This window comes from Gossypium hirsutum, chromosome D06, assembly GCF_007990345.1.
Source record: "Gossypium hirsutum isolate 1008001.06 chromosome D06, Gossypium_hirsutum_v2.1, whole genome shotgun sequence".
Taxonomy (NCBI): domain Eukaryota; kingdom Viridiplantae; phylum Streptophyta; class Magnoliopsida; order Malvales; family Malvaceae; genus Gossypium; species Gossypium hirsutum.
In genome coordinates this window covers 47,932,576-47,950,834 of record NC_053442.1, presented here as the reverse complement: position 1 = coordinate 47,950,834, position 18,259 = coordinate 47,932,576, and the positions used below count along the sequence as shown (strand labels likewise).

The following is an 18,259-nucleotide window of genomic DNA, read 5'->3' as shown; positions in this document are numbered from 1 at the left end:
TTTAATTTTTGTTTTACATGATAAATACTTGATTCTTGTTCTCAATTATGTGTGTCTATCTCTTGTTTTAATATTTTCGAGATATTAATTCATTTTTAATGTGCTTAAATCAAAGGAGGAAAATTCCTTATTTAAGAGTAGATCTAGCATAATTGAGTGGAGTTGTATGCAATCCTAGAAATATGATGACATAAATCTACCAGATTAGAGTCAAATCTAATAGGGGAATCCATAAATCGAGTTAATGCGATAATAAGGGTTTTAGTTAGAAAGAAATTTCAATTAATCAACCTAGAGTCAGTTGCTATTACTCTTGAAAGAGATATTAGCATAATTTAGAGATTTCTACAGATCAAGACACCAAGTGAATAAATCATTTAATTTAGATTCATAATAATAGATGAAGTCTAGTCAGATTCTTTTCTAGGTATTGCCTCTCTCATTGGTTATCTTTCGGTTATCTTCCTGATTTATTTTCTGTTGAGTTCTTAGTTAGATTAATTTAGTAATTCTCGTTTAAAACCAATCACTCCAATTTGTCGACTAAATAATAGGAAAATAGTAATTACAAATACTTTTAGTCTTTGTGAATACAATATCTCTACTCACCATAACTATACTATTTATCGATAAGTGCACTTGCCTTCATCGTATTTTTAGTTAGTTTCGTGATACATCAAGTTTTTGGCGTCGTTGTCGGGGACTAATATATTAGGAACACTTGATTTTAATTAATTTAGCCATTTTTATTTTATTTTATTTTATTTTATTTTATTTTATTTTATTTTTTTATATTTTCGTTTTTAGTTTAATTTTTACATTCTAATTTTTCTTTTGTTTCGTTCTGGCAGGTTTTTTTAGTTTATGACTAAAGGAAACCTATCGCGACCATTGCTTTTCGATAGTGAAATTGAAAGTACTGTTTGCAGAAATCATAGAGAAGTAAGACAGAGTCGACAAAATATAGTAGACAAATAAGAGGGAAACATTATTACTGAGGAGATGGGTGATAATTAGAATATTCAACTACCTCTTAGAGCTCTTGTTCCTTATACTATGTATGATTATGCCAAGCCCACTCTGACTGGGGCTGAATTGAGTATTGTGTGACCCACCATTGCTGCGAACAATTTTGAGCTAAAGTTAAACATAATTCAGATGGTACAATAGAATGTCCAGTTCGATGGTTTGCAAGATGAAGATCCTAATACTCATTTGGTTAATTTCCCATAGATTTGTGACACTTTCATGATTAATGGTGCCACTGATGACGCCATTCGCTTATGATCGTTCCCATTCTCGTTGAGGAACAAGGAAAAATAATGGTTAAACTTTTTACCACTAGGTTCCATCACTACATAGGCTCAAATGATCGAGAAGTTTCTTCTGAAGTACTTCCCACTGGCTAAGACAACTAAGTTGAGGATTGATATTTCTTAATTTACCCAGATTGATTTAGAAACATTGTATGATGCATGGGAGATATACAAGGATTTATTGAAAATGTACTCTCATCATGGGTTACCTTTATAGTTGCAAGTTCAAACCTTCTACAACAGTTTGAATCCCTCAACTAGGAAACTAATTGATGCAGTAGCCGGTGGAACACTGAACAATAAAACACCTGAAGCTGCTTATGAGTTTATAGAAGAGATGGCACTGAATAATTATCAGTGGCAAGTCATGCGAACAAAGCCGATGAAAGCAGCTAGTGTTTTTAATCTAGATGCAATCACCATATTATCAAACCAAGTAGAAACACTAAATAAGAAAATGGAAGGTTTAAATTTTTCTACGCAGGTAAATTAGGTGATGCAATGCGATACAAATGGAGGTGGAATGAATAATCCAGAATGTTTACCCTTCGGTCCTAGCATAGAGAATGAACAAGTCAATTATATGGGAAACAATTCTAGACCTCAAAATAACCGTTATAGTAATAACTATAATGCAAGTTGGAGGAACCATCCCAATTTCTTTTGGGGTGGTTAAGTCAATCAAAGAGCAAACCACCTCCAGGCTTCCAACAACCTTATCAGTAAGAGAAAAAGTCAAACTTTGAGGAGATGTTGACAAAGTTTATCTTGGTTTCAGAAACTCATTTTCAAAACACTAAAGCTGCACTGAAAAATTAGCAAGCATCGATTCAAGGACTCGAAAATCAAATAGGTCAAGTTTCTAAATTAATTTCGAAAAGACCACAAGGTAGGTTGCCTAGCAATACTAAAACTAACCCAAGGGAGCAGCTTCACGCAATTACTGTTTGATACGTGGAAGGGTTAGTTGAACCTGAACAAGAACTGAGGCAAGGAGATGTGGTAAAAAATGATGAGGTTGAAAAAGGTAAGGAAGAGCAAAAGCCGGTTGTTAAAGAATACAAACCTCGAGTGTCATCCTAATGCATCGAAGAGAGACCACATGAACGAAAAATATGGTAAATTTCTTAAGCTTCTTACAAAATTACACATTAACTTATTATTTGTTAAAGCTCTTTCACATATGCCAAATTATGTCAAATTCTTAAAAGAGTTGTTAACAAATAAGAGGAAGATAGATGATTCGTCGACTGTAGAGCTCAACACAATTTGCTCAGCCATTCTCCAAAATAAACTATATAATAAACTAAAAGATCCAGAAAGTTTTACTATTTCTTGTATCATTGGTAATTTAAATATTGATAATGCTTTGGCTGATTTAAGGGCTAGCATTAATGTCATGCCCTGTAAAATATTTAAACAACTTGGTTTTGGGAAACCCAAACACACTAGGATGAGTATTAAATTAGCAGATAGAACCATTAGATATCCTAGGGGTATTATTCAGGATGTGCTTGTGAAAATTGATAAATCCATATTCCCCGTTGACTTTGTTTCGTTAAACATGGATGAGGATAGTAAAGTACATTTGATTTTAGGTCGACCCTTTTTAGCCATTGCTAGGACTATTATCGATGTTGGTATGGGTGAACTTGTGCTTCGTGTAGGTGATGAAAATATTACTCTTCAAGCACGTGATTCTGTAAGAGTCTCTAGTGAGCAAGATGAGATTAAATGTTCTATTAATGTTAGTAACCATGTGGCTCAACCTTCTTTGTAGGAAATCCCTCGTAAAAACATGATGGAGCCATGTTTCAGTTAAGGAGATAGAAACAGAACAACATGTGAAGAGTAAATGGTACAACTCGATGAACTAGATGAATGGCGAATGCATGCTGAGGAGAAAACGAAAAAACATGATGAAGAGACAAAGCTACACATGACGTGCATGTGATGAGAACGAACCAATTTAAGTTTGGAGACAAAGTACTACTGGACAAAACGGATCCACAAATTTCCCCTTTGAAGTTTGAGTCAAACAAATGGAACACCTTAACTAGAGGAGACCACAAGGTTATTGACGGTCATCTAGATGAGCTTAAAGAGACGATCAGTTATAGAGGAAGAGGGACTGTCAGAAATGATGACTGATTGCAGGAAGGTTTTTTAGGGTTTGTTAAGAATGTGTATTTTTTAGAGCTTAGATTTGCTTTTGACTTTGTTTTTTGGACGAATCGGGCCTCCCTTTGCGCCTTTTGTTTTTGTTTTGTTTTTTATTTTGTTTTTAGTTTTCTGCCTTTTCTTTCAACTGAATATAAACGCAGGATAGTCTATTTTCAAAAAGAGTATGGCAATATTGAAATTTAGCTTTGTTAGGGGAAATTGTTTATTAAGATGAATAAAAAATTAATTTTATATTTAAGAATAGTTGTGAATGAGACAAGACTTATGATAATACTTGAAATTTGAGTAAGAAGAGGTTACCTTTTGTCAAGCTTAAGTGTAATTACTCTAGAAAAAAAATTTTATGTTATGTTTAAATGATGGATTCAATAAGAAAGTAGATATACGTCTAACTAACCTTTAAGTTTAGTTGGAATAATAAATGGTTAAATTCTTAGTAATAAAAAAGTTTAATGTAAGAATTGGTAAATAAGAAAAATTGGTTGTGATATGTGAAAGATAAAAAAAAATGTGCATATTAATGAAAATGCTAAACTAAGTTGTTATTAAATGAATTACTACGTTTTATTTTGATTCATGAAAGAATGATAATGAAATAAAGACTTTCAATAAATTTTGAATCTTTAATAGAGAACATAGATTGTGAAATGACAACTGAATTGTTTAAACCATTTGATATTGATGATTGATTACATATGGTACATATATGTATGTGTTCTTCGTATTATGAATAGATGTGGATAATGATATCATGAATAGAATGAATGTATGTTATATTAATTGAAATTTATAAATGATATGGTAAATTGTTAGTAGCCTTAGTATTTTGGTGGTTCTTAATCGTGATATAATTAGCATGTCAATGGGAATAGATAACGCCTTTTGTGTGAGGTATGAGATTTGTACAAGATGTGATGTGTATGGTTTATATTATGGCACTTTGGTGCATTACTATCTCAGAGTATAGGTTGGAGCAATTTGGTGCATTTCATTTTGGAGTGTAGGGTGGAGCATTTTGATGCATATATTGGAGTGGTGGATGGAAATATTTCGTACATTCGATGTATGAGTCACCAAATATTACTAAAGGTTGTCAAGAAAATTTGAACTGAAACATTATGCTATACTGCCATAATGAATTGTCTAGATATATGTGTGTAATGTTGAATGATAATATGGAAGTTGTGTAAATAAATCAATCATGCTTTAAATGGTGAGAATGATTTTTTTACCTATTATAAGTTGGTGCATACTATTTGTTTATATCATGTTTTAGTAATTTAAAAAGCTTGTAAAAATGTATGTTTATTGTAATTCACTTGAGTACTACTAAGCATAAAGGTATGCTTAGCACGTTAGATTGTTTTTTTTTTCACGCGTAGGTTGGACTTTGGAGATCAAATGCAAGGAGATAGTCATTGAAGTTTAGCATCGAGCCGAGTCACATCACGCAAAGTGTAAACGTGTTTGAGTCCTTTATATTGTATAAGTTACTATCAGTGAGGCATATACGTAGGATATTACCGTGTTATTGAATTTTAATGTTTGTATAAGTGACTTTTGTAATTCATGCGATACCACTGTCTATTGGTTATTGAATTGAATTGCACGAATTTGGAAATTTGTTTTTATTGACTGTCATCACCAAAACATGTTTCCCAAAATCTATATATGTGTTAAGAAAATATGTAAGTTCCTTTAGGTATTAGGTGTAGCATTGTTTATTTGGAATTGTTGACGATCTAGGTAATGGGTGTTACATTTATAATGTCATTAGTTAGTCCATATAATTAACATCGTAAACTTTTTTTCTTAAAATGTTACGTGCTTATATATAATTTGAATACTTTAATGGTCTTAGAAATTTACATGCGACTTTCCATTTCGTTTGAGTTTCCTTGTCTTCTCTTTTTTGTATTATAAGCAATGTAGTCGATTTCGCATCAGTTTCAATTACACCAGCCAATGCGCATCGTTCTAATAATAAACCAGAATGACCACTTCTTTTTTTCTGCACCAGTTTAAATTCTAGTCCGTGCCGGTTGCTCCAACTCGTTCTGATCAATTCCAATTGCACTGACTGAAACATTGTGCACCGATCATGCAGGAATAATGTTAAAATATTTTTTTAATCAACTTAAAAAATATTAATAAAATTTAAACTAAATAACAAACTAACTCCAAAAAAAAGGATAAAATTTTTAAAAACTTCGCAAACACAACTTTATATGTATTTTTTTATTAAGCTTTCATTTTATATATTTAGTATGGGGTGATATTATTGTAGATTTTCTTAAATAATGCTGTGGATAATTTTGTTGTTTAATGTGTGAGATGTTTTTTTCCTTATTTATTTTAGATTTATTAAATGACGAAATTTTATTTGTGAAGTTTATTGATGAATAATTTATATAATCAATTAATATTTTTATATTTAAAATTATTTAATCTAATTCATTTGATATACTTAAATATTTTATATATTAAATATTTAAAAAAACATTGATAAATCTAAATCGATGCATTGAAACAGACCTATACCGGTACATACCAGTTCTAGTAGAAAAAGGGTGCGCCCACTAGTGCGGTACTACTACTTTTTATAAGTCAATGGTCAAATTTCAGTTTTGTCTTCTATACTATGTTGAAACTTAAATTTTAATCTCTATACTTTAATTTCTAATATAATTTGATCATCTATCATTAGTTAGTTTAAATAGTTAAATATTATTAAATATTTCAATCAAAATACTTGCATTATTTTTTTCTTGAGAACATTATTCTAATAAAAATTTTGTCTTTTATACTATGGTGAAACTTAAGATTTAATCTATATACTTTAATTTTTAATATAATTTGATTCTCTTTCATTAGTTAGTTTAAATAGTTAAATATTAATAAATATTTCAATGAAAATGTTGACATTATTTTTTTTCTTGAGAACATTATTCCAATAAAAAATATTTTATCATGATAAATTCAAATGGCTATTTAAAAAAATCAATATTAACATTTTCAAGTTTTTCTTTTAATTTAAAAATATCACACTAGAGATTTAATATAAGAATTTTAACAATTGAAGCTATTAGATTTAAATTTTTAAATAGGAAAAGTTTTGAATTCTACTCTTTGAGTTAACTAAAAAAAACTATTATGTCAACACAAAAAAACAAGTAAATTTGAAAAAAATTAAAAAAATTGAATTTCGAGTTAATCAAATCGAGTTATTCAAGTTATTCGAGTTTCGAGTTCAAGTCGAGTTGAACTTCACAATTCGAATAACTCAAATAATTCGAATAACAGATTGATGTAAATACACTCTTGGTCCCTGTAACTTTGAAAATAAATAAATCGATCTCTCTTAACAAAAATTATAAAAAAAATTCAAAATAATTTTGAAAATTCAGAATATTTATAAAATTTTAAAATTTTATATTTTAAAAAATATAAAATTTAAAAAAATCAAAAAAAGTTATAAAAAAATTAAAATTTTAAAATTTTCTAAAATAATAATTTTGGGACCTATTTAATTATTCAAATTATTCAAATAATAATTTTGGGTCTAATTAATTATTCAAATTTATCGTACTCTAAGTATATTTTTTTTATTTTGCTTTGAAAAAAAATTTCAAATATGACTTCAATTTTATGTGCTCTAACATGGAATTAACCATATCGTAACAATATTTTTATTTGATATGTTTAATTTTTTAATTTCACTCAATTCAACTCGACTAAACTTAAATTTCATTTCACTCGACTCTATTCGAAAAAAATTCAAATTGAATTAAGTTAATAAAATAAGACTCGTAAACTCAGTCCAAGGAGAGTGTTTTTATCAGTTTCCGTTGCCGGCGGTTGGCCAAATCCTCCTTCGCCCCTGTTCCCTCCTTTCCTCCTCCCTCCTTTCCTTCCCTTTGTTATCTACTTGTTTTTTTTCTTTTGTTCTTCCCCCGTTGTTTTCTCCCTCTCACCGTGCTGGTGAATCATGCTTTTGGTTTCCCCCTCTCACTAGTCGATGCTCTCGGGTGCTGCCACCCGCCTACCCATTCTCCACGACCATGTGTTCCTTCTGTCCCTCCCTACCTTTCTTTTCTTTCTCCTCTCTTCTTTTCCCTCTCTTTTTTCTCCTCACTGCCAGCTCCTCCTTTTCCGGTTGTGGAAGACGGATTTCTCTTTTCTCGGCATAACGAAAGTATCCAATGGTTTCCTTTGGGTCCTCCCTTGTAGAGGTTTTCTCGAGCCTTAAGAGGCTCATGTTTCTCAAATTCTACGTGTTTTTATTTCTCGAGTCCTCTATAGCTTGTTTCGACTATTTTGATTTTTAGCAACTGCATATATGTTGTTTTCAGGTTTGCTATGCTGTGTCCATCACCACCGGAGAAAGGACATGGAAAGGGGCTCAACAATTCAAGGTGATGTGTTCACTTGTTTGCTGTCAACTTTCGTCTCAACGTGTTAGATTCATCCTTGGAGTGGCTTGAATCTTACTTTGCTCTCTTTGAGGTGATGAAGACCTCATACAAGTGTATTTTGTTCTAGTTTGCTATGCGACTTGATTTTATATCAAGCGTGCATACCATATCTTTAATTGTAATCTCGTCTAACTTTCCAATGTTCCTGTATCTCTACCTTTGTACTGTTACAATCAATAATATTATATTTCAAGAATAATAATTAATTAGAGTAAATCAGGTGAAGACGAAAAATAAAATCATCAAACTTGAATATTCCTTCATGAGGTCGCAAACAATCTGAACTGCTAAAAGATCACACCGTTCCTTAAATTAGCGTGTACTTACCTAAGCCACAAATCTAACAATCAAACCAACCCTCACCCTAAGCGTCGGTTTTAAATCGATATTTAAACAAAAGACACATCGACTTTTGGTTAACGTACGTTGGTCAGAATTTCCAGGAGTTGATAAATTTCTCCTTCCCTAGCCTAATAACACTCATAATTATTATCAGCTACATGGTAGAATACATGCATTACCCTTGTACAACTCATTTAATCAACTGAAAAAATTGTTACGATTTCTGCAGAACACACTTCTCATACAGTGCGAGGATTTCTTTCTTGTTTGGATTCCGCAGCGCAAGCAATTCCGCCCCAAAATTATGTTTCGTCAGTTCCTGCTTAAGTTTTTGTACTGTGAACTTCGTATAATCCTCCTGATTGTTTTGCGGATTCTGGTTGTCATCACCCCCTTTGAACACTGATCCACCATCACCTGACTGTGAATACAAAATGGGGCCAGTAGTGCTCCTGGACTTCTTATTTGCTCTTAAAATTCTATCACTCATGTCTATATCTTGCACAGATCCCACCCCCATTTCCACATCATCTGCCCTCAATCTCTTTCCATGGGAAGCGGTTTTGAGCTTACTATCCAATGCCGTTTCATTGAGATGAACGGAAGTCAACTCCTGCTGGAGTGAATCGAGTTTTGCCTGTGCAGCTTGCAGCTGAAGAGAAAGTACTTTGGCCCTTTTGTTTGCATCTGCATGAGCCACACGTTCAGAGTCCAAAAGATCTTGAAGGACTTTGACTGTGCTAGATCTCTGATCATTGTTTGTCTTCAGTAATGACTCGATCTCTTTCTCCCTCTCTTCAACTCTAGCTTCTAGCAAACCGACTTTTGAAACTGCATCCATCTCTGACAAACGTATCCTATGTAGTTCATCCTCCAAGTCTGTTTTCTGTCTCTCCAAGTTCTCAATTTGCCTCTCGGCCCTCTCAATCTGAGCCAATCTTTCCATTGCCATCCTTTGTATCTCGCTTTTCTCCTTTTGAGCAGCTACTGCTTCTGCCCGTGCTCTATCAGCCAATTCTGTAGCTTTCTTTGCTTCTTTCTCAGCTGATCTACACCTTTCTTCAACTTCTGCAAACCTCTTAAACTCGGATGAGTACTTCTGCTCCAAATGTGTCTTCTCCTGTTCCAATATCTTCGCTTCTCTTTCAAATGACAGGGCCTTGGCATTAGTATTTTCTACCTTGTCAATTAACTCCCTGATTTCAACCTTTAGTGAGGATACTTCTGTGTCATAACTCTTAATCTTTGCCTCAGCAGCCTGCAGAGCATTTCCCATTGTTAAATACGGCAACCTTTGAAAATGCACAGGACCACATGCAACTTCAAAGATAAAGTCAAATTGAAACATGTATGCCTCCTAAACCAGTTAGTGTGATGTTTACATGCAGTGGTTGACTGAGTGTCATTATAAATCATAGTTAAGAATAAGTAACCATATTCCAATGCATTACATGTAGAATGCATATATAGAAATGAATAATCATAAGAAGCTAACCTTCAACTCCAACTTCAGAGTTGTCAAGGACTGCTCAGCATGTTCAATCTTTGCTGACTTCTCCTTTATTTCCTCTTCCTGCAACAAATTCATAAGCATAAAAACAAACCAAATTTTCTTGCTGCATATTACAGTAGCATAAAAACATGATTGAGTGAACAAGAATGTGTATGAAAGTGAGGTGAGAAATAGAGCACCTTATCAGCCAATGTATGTGAAAACTCTTCTCTTAGAGTATCTTCCCTAAGTTGAGTTTCCTTGCTTGACCGCTCTTGCACAATTGCTGCCTTCTCCAGAGCTGCTTTTGCCTCTCTAACAGCAAAGTCATACTTCCTTTTCCACTCCTCCGCCTCCTCTTGTGCAGACTCGGCTTGCTCCTTAGCAGCAGCCAGCCTAGCTTCGGCAGCAGTGCTCCGCGACTTGAGCACTTCAAGTTCTGAGGTGGCCTGATCTTCTTTGGCTTTCTGCTTCGACAACACCTGATCATATTTTCTTCTCCAGTCTAACATTTCTTGCTTGGCAGAATCTACTGCTTTCATTAAACTAGAACATCTTTCCTTCAGTGAACTGTTATCAGCTTGTAAATTATTCATACGGTTCGCATATTCATCGGCAAGTTTCTTTTTGTCATTGATAGCATCATCATATCGCTTCAGATATTCGGATTTATATTTCTCACTATCCTCCAATTGCTTGCTGAGTAACTTCATCTTATCCTCAATTGAACGACATTTCAATACGAGGGAACTCTTCTCTGATCCAATCTGATCTATAAGTCTCTTGGTTAAATCCAGTACCGGCCCCTCCATACTGATAGACACCATAAAAAGATAAAGTTAATATCCAAAAGTAGACATCTAAGCCCCAGAACACCAGGAACGACCATCTTAATGAAAAAAAATATATTGATACAAACCTTTGCTGTAAAAATACAGCCAGTTTCTGCCATTTTCCAGGGCCATGGCATGATGCTTCATACTCAGATAGAAGAGCATCAAGAACCTGCATATAACATTTTAATCAAACCCGGTGAATGGCATCATTTGGAAAAACCCAATATCATATAATATCATAGGAAAAATCGAACTTTCCATAGGATAAAAAAAAGGTAATAGATTATAACTGAAAAGGAAAGCCAAAAGAAGATAACTCCACTTAGGTAGGCTGCTAACTAGCCTTCATCCTTACAATATTTGTGATCTAAAATCTAAATCTGGAATATCATCTCAAAAGGAAGATAATGAGAAGAAACAAAGTTGCACAATTAGGTCAAAGTCCTTTGCAAGAAGAATAAGAACAAGCGGATAATGACCACTTACCTTCACAACATTATCTATACTTGCATCAGAGGCATGGCATGCTGCTCTCAACCTCTTTCCCATGGTTTCTATGGCATCTGAACAACGCATATCCGCTTCCATAAATGCATTCCTTTTATAATCCTGCATAAATGACCAACCCATAATTCGAGGCAACATATTCATTTTGTAACATAAAATAAAGACTTAGCCTACAAATGTAACCTTTGAGTTACTGCATACCTCAAATGCCTTTCTGAAAAATTTCTGTAGAAGCTCCTCGTATTTCTTTCTCATCGAACCAACCCCCACAGCACTGGCATTGTATGCAGCCAGCGCTCTTTGAATTGCTTCTTCATGGGCTTCCCTCAATGCCACCTAGGACCATCAAGATTAGAATTGTAAAAATTTATCAAAACAGCCACACAACAATTATGATAAAGACATCACTTACCTCCTCAGGTGGTTTTGTACGGTCAAAAGTTGACATATAAATCTCCGCAGCAAAATCATATGCCCTCCGACACTCAGCTTCTTCAACACTCTGAAAATAACACTATTAACCCGGTTTGATTCCACTTAATGACATATCCCATAGCATTTCCAGATAAAGGTAACTAACCTGCCATGAGGAAGATATTGTGGGCACAGCACCATTATTCAAAGCATCCAGATATGATTGTGTGATACCAATAAGAACAGGCCCTGTCAGTACAGTACCCCCAACCTGCTTTGGCCTCGTTCTCTCAAAAACAAACTTTGTCAACGCATCAAGCCCAGCTCGAAATTCAGGTCTCAGTTTGTCAAGCTACACATGAAACCTAAGGTCTTAATAAAGAATATTATGCATGCTAAACGAAAAAGACAGTCAGCAATGGGTGAGGGAAGGAGAAAGAGGAGGCAAAAGGATGATAAGAAATCAGAGAGGGAATAGCATATATGAGAACAGTTGGATACTGACCGAAATTTGATCAAGCCTTTGCAGATCATTTTCATTGTTCAAAGGCCTCACAAGGGTAAAGCATTCTCTATCAGGAAATAAAGCTCGAATAGAGTCTCGGATCTATCAACAATTAAACATAAATGATCAGTGTCTATCACATAATTTGCATGCATAACCATGCAACAAATTTTGCATATTAATCAATAAGACACTTTAAAGACACTTCCTTTTCATTTTTCATCAAGCTTCCACAGAATTAATATTGATTTCTTTTACTTCCCCAATTAAAATTTATGTTAAGACTTGCCTCATTTTTGGCAGCTATATCCTTCCCACTACCTTGAACTGGCCGCAAAGCAAGTTCTAGGTAGTCACGGGGAGTTATTTTCCTATTATCCTCCACCAAATCCAGATAAAAATCCTGCAAGAAGAATATTTTACAATAGAGAACTTAAGAAAGTAGATTTGACAACCATAAGAACATAACAGCCATAATAAAGAACTAAACACAGGATAACCAACAATAAAACAGATTTTAAATGGGTCTGTTTGTAATCAAATATTACCCTTAGAAGCCAAACAAAGATTGGGGAGAATTGCCCTAGTTCAGAAGCTGAGGTTGTTCTTCCTCCAGCTTTAACTCGAATATGTTTTGTCATCTGAGTGACAAGAGAAAGACGATCCAGTGCAGCTTCATCTATACCTCCCATCTAAATATCAGAAGTAGACAATCAAAACTTGGGGAAATGGTAAAAGGACCCTCATTAACAAGCCAGTCAGAAGGAAAAAAATCTCAATACTTTCTTTAAGAAAATACAGACCTGGTTGTAGATGAACATACTAGATAAGAGGACAGCTAATGAAAAAATCTGTGTGCTGTATGTTCCCTGTCAAGTTTACAAGATACAAGCATAAGTCAAAACAATCAAACTACTTACAACCAATCCATTGTCAAAAAGGTAAGCGAAAACAAACTGTTTGATCATAGGCATCTATTCCTTCAGAATCTAACAGCAAAAGATTGTACTCAGTTCCATCAAGAGCAGTTCTCTTTAATGGTGCACTCCACAACCAAAGCCCTTTTGTACACGGACGATGAGTTGGTGCTACTTGAAATCCACTACTCCTTCCAAGAAGCTATAGCAAAAAAAAAAAAAAAAACAATCAAAGGCTGATTCAGAAAAAACAAAAAAAAAACAGATGCCATACAAGGTTCAATTAGGGAAAATCATTTACAATTACATAATATTTAACCATGAAACCAAACATAGCTCAAATATCCACCCTCTGCAAGGGTTGAGAACAAAAGGATACAAGCTAAACCATCTCAAATCAAGGTCTATCAAAAATGATAAACAGCTGGTCAGACTTGGATCATTCAACTAAGTTTTATAGTAGCATTTGCATTAAACTCCCATGCACAGAGTGAACATGTTCACATCGGACGCTTATATATAAGTATCTCTTCACTCATGCTCGCTTATAAATTGTAACTCAAAAACTATATTTACCTCTACCTAAGATCTTTCTAGAAAGCATAGTACTCAACCTCGTTGGTTGTATATTTGTAAGCTGAAATGCACTTGCAGAAACTTAAATTTGATGTTGATGTCACGGGTATAATAAATGAAGGCTTCTAAAACCAGAAAATTTAAACCAAAATGCTACATTCCACACTTGATCCCTTTAAAACCCTAAATTTACGGCATCCCTACTACTAAAGTCACAAACCTTAGAATTCGTTATTTCGCCTACGAAAACACCGAAAGAACATAAATTTCCTCCAATTTATCTTCAAAACAAGTAAACAGAAAATATAAATAAAATTACCTGATTTAAAATAAAGCTCTTGCCTTGACGAGCCCGGCCACAGACAGAAACGACCCCAATTGGTTCCTTAACAAGCTGCAAAGCCGCGACCGCTTCCGGATCCATCCGGAACTTCCCTTTCTCGTCACAGTACAACAACCGAACAGGCCTTGCGGGACCCGTCACCGGGGCGGCCGACACAGACGCTGATGCAGACGCCGAATGACCGAATGACTGCGGCGACACATCTACGGCGGAGTCCTTTCCCATACCAAAAAGTCTCATCATCTTTTCTTGAGATCCTGCGTTGTTCACTTAATTTTTCTCTCTAATTTCTCTTCGCTTTTGATTCTAATTTAGAAAGTTTTTTGGGGACTATGTTCTTGCAACGTTATATTGGGTTTTCCACCCCACAGAGAAAGAGAGGTTTCAAATTGGGGAGGGAAATGAAGCGATACACGCTTTTGGGCTTTTATTATTTTATATGGACGGTGATGACATTCGAAATTACGCTGATGTATTTGATTTCTTTGTTTAATGCGCGTGTAGAGTAAGGGTGTTTTAGTCTTTCCATTTGCTTAGTCTCATACGCTGCACGACAGCTTAAGTTTTTGGATTTTCTTTTTATTCAAGAGTTTATTCTTTTAGTTTATTTCCTACTCCCTTCGTGACTTTAGTCTTTCTTAATGAATATAAAACTAAGATATTTTTTAACCCCAAAGAAAACTAAGTTATGTATAAAAAGGGTAAACTACTATAATAGTCACTTCTATTTGTATCAGGTTACATTCTATTCATTTATGTTTAAAATGTTAAGTTTTAGTTATTTATGTTTTCGTTTTATTACGAAATGGTCACTCTGTCGTTAAGGTCTATTAACTTCCAAACGGCAGTCCAGTGTGGTAGTTAAAATGAGTTTTAAATACCAACGTGGATATCCAACCAAATAAATTAATTGATTTTTTAATTAAATAAATTTAATTGATTGAAATTTCTAAATTAATTAAAAGAAAATATTAATTTGGTTTCCCAAAATAATCAAGACCAATGCATTAGATTCATCCTTGAACCGGAAAAAAATAACGCTTGGTCTCTTTTTTGTTTTGGTTTTTGTTTCCATTTTGACTAAAAAAACTATTTATTTTTATAGTTATCTTTATTGAACCAAAACAGTAGAAATTAAATTGACTGCTCCATCAATCAGTTGGATTTTTTATTCAAAATGGAAAAACAAAGGATCGATTTAATGGAAGGTCCAGGCATGAATTACAGTAAGTAATGGATTTTTTTTTTGTTATTTACTTCAGTTTTGGATTCAGATATTATGGTTTTTTTTACAAAAATGTGGTTCATCTTTTTTTTTGTATATTTACAGACAAAAAGAACATGCTTCATCTTTGTTTATTTGTATATTGTGAGCAACTCCAATAGCAAGTAAGTATAGAGGTTGGTGTGTCAATTTCTTCTTCTTCTTCTTCTTTTCTCTTATGGTAACAAAAAAAAACTCAAATGTTGCTTATTTTTAAACAGGAGCAAATTGAGTTTTAGGGCAAAATTTATATTCTATTTTTATAAAAAAAATTTTAACTTTTCTCATCCACATTGGCATTTAAAACCCATTTTAACTGTCACGTCGGATTACCATTTGGGAGGTAGCAAAACTTAACGGCAAAGTGACCATTTCGTAACAAAACGATAACGTAAGTGACTAAAACGTAATATTTCAAATATAAGTGACTAAAATGTAACCTAAGACAAACAAACATAACTATTTTGATCATTTATCTTTAACAAAAAGTAAATAAATAAAAATATAAAAATTAATATAATGCAACTTGTTAAATTATTAAAATACATACTATATCAACTTTAAATATAATTATAACATAAAGTAATACAAATGTAAATAAATACCTATAATAACAAGACGAGGGAATTTGGTCTTAATGGTCCCAAATATAAAATAACCTTAGTAATATGACACTTTCCAGCAAAATCAATTGAGGCCATAACATTATAAAAGTTGGTTAAATAGTCTTATATCATACATTTGATGCCTTTAGTCTTTTTTCCCGATTTTTTTTAAACAATGATCGGATTTCATTTAATAGAGAAAAGGATTACAAAATCGAGAAACAATGTCCCATACAAACAGAGGCCACCATGGCCTAGTCCAGTACAAAAACAAAGCCCTCAAAGAAATGTAATACTATTACACTACGTTTGGTTTGGGTGAATGGAATAAAATTGTAATGGAATAGAGTTATAATCAATAATTTAATTGTTTAGTTCAATGGAATTGAATAACAATTAAATAGAGTTGTAATAGAATTCTTTTTTTTGGTTGGATGGATGGAATAGATGTTGTAATAGCATAAGGAAAAAAGACTTAAATGACTAGAATACCCTTAGCATAATTTTTGTTAGGTAAAAAATTATTTTTATTAAATTTTAATAAGATTATTATTAAATATAATTTAATAAAAATAAAAATTAAATAATTTAATCATATTTTAACATTATTATTATTAAATACAATTTAATAAAATAATATATAATTTAATAACAATCTTAATATAATTATTATTAGAATATGAATTAATAAAAATCATAATAAATAATTTAATCATATTTTAACATAATTATTAAATACAATTTAATAAAATAATTTAATTTAATTACATTTTTAATATAATTATTATTAATTTAGGTAAATGACTATTTTTTTTCAAATTTGGGTCATTCTATTTCTTGTCGTTGTTCACTTGTTCATTAAATCAAATTCAAGGATAATGTCGGAAAAGGTCACAAAGAAAAGCAAAAGTGTAAAAGGATAAAATTACACCATATGTAAGCGTTGAGAGTTAATTTTTTCTATAATCAAAGATTAAATTGGCATAACTATAAATGTTAAGGATTAAAGTTGTTATTATACCAATTTTAAAAACTACCACATCAATTTTTCATTAGTTACTTTATGGTTGAGCAAAATTTGATTCGACTCGAAAAAATCGAAAAAAAATTCAAATTTCAAGTTAAACGAATCGAGTTATTCGAGTTATTCGAATCAACTCGAATTTTTTTTCTAATTTCGAATTCGAATCGAGTTGAGTTTTCGAATTCGAATAACTCGAATAATTCGAATAATTCGAATATCAAACTATAATATTTTACATTTTTACCCCAAACTCCCAAACCTTTTTACTTTTCCCTCAAAACTTTTACTCCTTCCCACTTTCCCCCCAAAATTTTTACTCCCCTCCCCTCCTAACCCCCCAATCTACCCAAAATTCATTTCCCACCAAAATTTTACTCTCCCATTTACTTTTTCTCAAAATTTTACTCCCAAAACCCTCAAAACCTTTTACTTTTCCCGAAAATTTTTACTCTCTCCCACTTTTTCCCTAAAACTTTTATTCCCTTCTCATCCCACCTCTCATCTACCCCAAACCTCCCCCCTCCAATTTTTTTTTTAATATTTTCCCTCCAAAATTTTACTCCCCCTATTTACTTTCCCTCAAACTTTTATTCCCCAAAACTTTTTATTTTCCCTCTGCACTTTTACTTCTCACCCTTTACTCTCAAATAAAAAATCAAAATTATCCAAAACAAAAAATCACTAAACATGAATAGTAACAATTTTATTTATATCTACTATTTATATTATTAAATTAAATTTCACATTTTATATTATTTATATTATTGAATTGTTTAGTCATATTGAATATTTATATTAAAATTGAATTATTAATTTTGCCATAAAATATTCGTGTTAAAATTTTATATTGGTATCAATTTCACATTTTATTTTCAAAATAACTTTGATTAAAAAATAATATTTTTACATTTAATATATTTTTTAATTCTAAAATACATAGTGACAAGAATCTGAAGATAATTGAAACAACTAAGCAAGCAAAGAAGCTAACCAGTATATAAAAAATTAATAAATAAATTATGAGGTGATGAAAGTTAATAAAAAATTTGATTAAGGTGGACAAATTTTATTACGATGGGTGACAGTGGTTACAAGGACCCAAAATTATTTTTAAAAACTTAACTCGAACAAATATATTCGATTCGATTTGATTCGAATTCCATCTCACTCGACTCGATTCGAGAAAACTTCAAATAAAGTTAGGATGATAAAATGAGATTCGAAAACTCGATTAACTCGAAAATTTTCAATTCGATTCGATTCGATTCGATCGAATGCTCACCCCTAAGTTACTTAATGGCTAGTGACCATAAGTGAAATAATTAAATAATTAAGTGACCATTTTATAACTTTTTAAATTCAGAGACCAAAAAAAACTTCCTAATAAATAAATGACTACCAATGAAATTTACTCAATATTCCATTACTTTTTATATTTAAATTTGACAAGGGCCAATTC

At 32.5% G+C, this 18,259-nt stretch overlaps 1 protein-coding gene, 1 long non-coding RNA gene and 1 other non-coding gene across 3 annotated transcripts; 1 reads left to right on the top strand and 2 right to left on the bottom strand.

Annotated features, from left to right (window-relative positions):
• Window positions 1-1,416: 1,416 nt before the first annotated feature.
• LOC121218841 (small nucleolar RNA R71) lies at window positions 1,417-1,523 on the bottom strand. Its single transcript, XR_005915317.1, has one exon. It is a non-coding gene; the product is annotated as a small nucleolar RNA R71 (small nucleolar RNA).
• Window positions 1,524-7,149: 5,626 nt separating this feature from the next.
• On the top strand, window positions 7,150-8,174 carry LOC107901895 (uncharacterized). Its single transcript, XR_001685489.2, has 2 exons — window positions 7,150-7,732; window positions 7,853-8,174. It is a non-coding gene; the product is annotated as an uncharacterized lncRNA (long non-coding RNA).
• A 35-nt stretch (window positions 8,175-8,209) lies between these two features.
• Window positions 8,210-14,316, bottom strand: LOC107901894 (guanylate-binding protein 7). Its single transcript, XM_016828062.2, has 14 exons — window positions 13,884-14,316; window positions 13,029-13,190; window positions 12,875-12,940; window positions 12,620-12,763; window positions 12,361-12,474; window positions 12,072-12,173; window positions 11,733-11,918; window positions 11,565-11,654; window positions 11,354-11,488; window positions 11,132-11,254; window positions 10,729-10,814; window positions 10,010-10,622; window positions 9,813-9,890; window positions 8,210-9,575 (listed from the first exon to the last, which is right to left on the bottom strand). The coding sequence occupies exons 1-14, from the start codon at window positions 14,148-14,150 to the stop codon at window positions 8,532-8,534; spliced, it is 3,210 nt and encodes a 1,069-aa protein (XP_016683551.1). The 5' UTR covers window positions 14,151-14,316; the 3' UTR covers window positions 8,210-8,531.
• Between the last annotated feature and the right edge of the window lie 3,943 nt (window positions 14,317-18,259).

Coding starts and splice junctions, on each gene's coding strand:
- LOC107901894 (XM_016828062.2), bottom strand. CDS start 14,150: ATGATGAGACTTTTTGGTATGGGAAAGGACTCCGCCGTAGATGTGTCG. Junction 12,941..13,028: donor TAGATGCCTATGATCAAACA/GTTTGTTTTCGC, acceptor TAAACTTGACAG/GGAACATACAGCACACAGAT. Junction 9,891..10,009: donor CACATACATTGGCTGATAAG/GTGCTCTATTTC, acceptor AATTTGTTGCAG/GAAGAGGAAATAAAGGAGAA.